The sequence below is a fragment of the Etheostoma cragini genome, chromosome 19 (genome assembly GCF_013103735.1).
Source record: "Etheostoma cragini isolate CJK2018 chromosome 19, CSU_Ecrag_1.0, whole genome shotgun sequence".
Classification (NCBI taxonomy): Eukaryota; Metazoa; Chordata; class Actinopteri; order Perciformes; family Percidae; genus Etheostoma; species Etheostoma cragini.
Genome location: NC_048425.1, coordinates 18,215,738 through 18,218,234, shown reverse-complemented (window position 1 = coordinate 18,218,234; position 2,497 = coordinate 18,215,738). Strand labels below are relative to the sequence as shown.

At 41.7% G+C, this 2,497-nt stretch overlaps 2 protein-coding genes across 9 annotated transcripts in view; both read right to left on the bottom strand.

The window, feature by feature from the left end:
• The window catches only part of LOC117934667 (collagen alpha-1(XXV) chain-like), a 6,113-nt gene extending 3,802 nt beyond the window's left edge, over positions 1-2,311 (bottom strand). For 5 of the 8 annotated variants that reach the window (XM_034856530.1, XM_034856529.1, XM_034856532.1 and 2 more), the window contains exons 1-4: positions 2,165-2,311; positions 1,661-1,714; positions 1,526-1,579; positions 1,195-1,221 (exon numbers count right to left, since the gene is read on the bottom strand). In XM_034856530.1, the coding sequence (XP_034712421.1) occupies positions 1,195-1,221; positions 1,526-1,579; positions 1,661-1,711 (132 nt within the window). In that variant the 5' untranslated portion in view covers positions 1,712-1,714; positions 2,165-2,311. Of the gene's footprint in view, positions 1-334; positions 389-1,194; positions 1,222-1,525; positions 1,580-1,660; positions 1,715-2,164 lie in introns of all 8 variants that reach the window. The other 3 variants (XM_034856527.1, XM_034856528.1, XM_034856531.1) reach the window with 1 other exon arrangement.
• The window catches only part of LOC117962232 (collagen alpha-1(XXV) chain-like), a 127,588-nt gene continuing 127,103 nt past the window's right edge, over positions 2,013-2,497 (bottom strand). The window contains exons 26-27 of the mRNA XM_034901399.1: positions 2,165-2,200; positions 2,013-2,042 (exon numbers count right to left, since the gene is read on the bottom strand). Coding sequence (XP_034757290.1) covers positions 2,013-2,042; positions 2,165-2,200 — 66 coding nt within the window. The remainder of the gene's footprint in view (positions 2,043-2,164; positions 2,201-2,497) is intronic.

Below are 2,497 nucleotides of genomic sequence, written 5' to 3'. Positions count from 1 at the left end.
CCCCCGATGCCCCAGAATGAGCTCTGACTTGTGATTTTGGAGAAATGAGATGACAAATCATTCAAAAGTGGAGAACAAGACTGGGAATGATGTTGTATGCGAGGGCTCTTTAACACTATGGTTAACCAGGTACTTAACTGCAACTCTGCTGGATGAGTTAATCCCGAGAAACAAAAATAGATATTAATTTAAAATTCCTTTCAATCACTCTGTTCTAAAACTAAACTTACTTATGATAAATAACACCTCTATGTTCCCTGTCGGTGTCCATTGACATCAGTCCTGTGATACGTGTTAAGGGGTTGACAAGCCATTACGTCCTAACTACATCTACCTTTTCTCCTCTTTCCCCAACGTCGCCTTTCTCTCCCCTTAAGCCTGGCAACCCCTGGAAAAGCACAAGTCCACTTAATTACTGTGGCTTTACTACGCAAGGACAGGACAGAGAGAGAGAGAGAGAGAGAGAGAGAGAGAGAGTTGTCCTGACAATGCTGAAGAAAACACATCGGGGTCCAACTAAAAGAGCTGAAAAAAGGTGAAAGTCAAACAAATAGACCCCAGGAGGAAGTAGCGGGATGTGCAAGAATGGGTGTATTATGTACAATATGGAGCTGGCTTTCAAATATAGAAAAGAAAACAACTCAAAAACTCAAGCTTAATAATGCATTTGGATATTTGTCAAAGGCTATGATTAGCTAATATATATAATAAGTACCGGGTGTGGAGCACCACATAGTACACACAAAGTACACTGTTATCTGTAGTATATGTGTCTGTTGAATAGAAAATGCGGAAGTAATATAAATACTGTGATATGGTAATTTATGATTAGAATTCTTTTACAGATTACTGAATCACATGGATTGTGGAGATGTGCTAACTTCAGCTACAGAGTGTTTTCTTTTGGTATATTTTTGATGACTTACAGGCTTGTTTACTACGTAATGGTACTTATAAGCTTAAGAGTATATGTGATACTTGTGGGAGTTGGGTTGGGTTCCTTTGTGGTGCTGAGACTGATGATTGACGTCAGATCTCCTTAAGCTTGGTTTTTAATCAGAAAACAAGAAAAAAAAAATTACGTTTTATTTCTATATTTAAACGCTTTTTTTTTGCCAAGCACCCCTATAAACTAAGACCTTTCATCGCTCGGCTTTCAGAGAAAACTGAGCAAATAACGTTTAAAAGACTTACATCCAAGCCTGGAGTTCCAGCAGACCCCTGCAAATAAAGAACATCAGTTGTATCATCATTATATACAGTAGCTGACTTTACCAAATACTGACATATACATCATCATAGGATCATACCTTGTTAAAAAATGGGGTTAATATATGCAGTAATGTGCCTATTTAACATAGGGGTTCCTACTCAAAACTGACATTATTCACCTTTCTAGAACTAAAAGCTATTAGGGACAATAGTCAAATTGAATGAATAAGGGAGCATAATGATGAACCCACTGTAATCTGGACTCATCCCTGATTAAAGCTAATGTTTCTCCAACATGATCATAAATACTCACAGGCAGTCCATAGGGTCCCCTTGGTCCTGGCTCGCCGGGTGCTCCTCTCTCACCCTAATACAAATGAATGAATGTCATAAAACACCCGAAAATCTGTATCAGAGAGATATAAAGTCAAATTCAAATGTCTCTTACTATGTCCCCCTTCGGCCCAGCTGGACCAGCTGGACCCGTAGGCCCATCCATGCCCTGCAAAAAGTAGTGTTGCCATGGTGAGTTTACATTATTGGACTACAGGTATTTAAAAGCTAAAAAAAAATTGTTTAGCGTCCACTTCTGTACTATATTCCCATCTGGTTTGAACTACAAACCGCACACAGATCTGCAGCTAGTGCACGTGCATTGGCCACAAAGGACATGTACAACACCGCTGACACAGTTAATGTATGAGTGTGTGTTAATGCTGACAACATGGGACAAAACGAGAGCCTGCGCTTCCTGCTTTCTGCACGGTCCTGAGAATTAGACTCAGTGGGAATCACTGAAACTACAGAGACCTGAACTGAGATGGCAACATCTAACACAAGTCACAGTGAGATACACAATAAAATACAGGTGTGGGACTGTATGGAGGATGAGAGGGAGACAAGAAGGCAGAAGTTGGGGGGGGGTGAAGCCTCTCGGTCACATGACACTCACCCTAATCCCGGGCTTGCCGTCCAAGCCGGAGGCTCCCTGCGTGGTTATGAAGGTGTGAGTGACATGAACAAGGCGGGATTAGTACCAGATGAACACTGTTATTAGGACAGGTTGATGGCAGGGTTCACAACAACTACAATTACACTGTGTGTTACAGGGAGCTCGGCAACAGAGTCGGCCCGGCCAAATGAAAACACGAGGACAGAAAATGGAGGCCACACGCACACACACACACGCACACACAGTTGTATCTGGCTATCTTTGTGGGGACGAGTCATTGACATAATGCATTCCCTAGCCCCTTACCCTAACCTTAACCATCAAACCTAAATG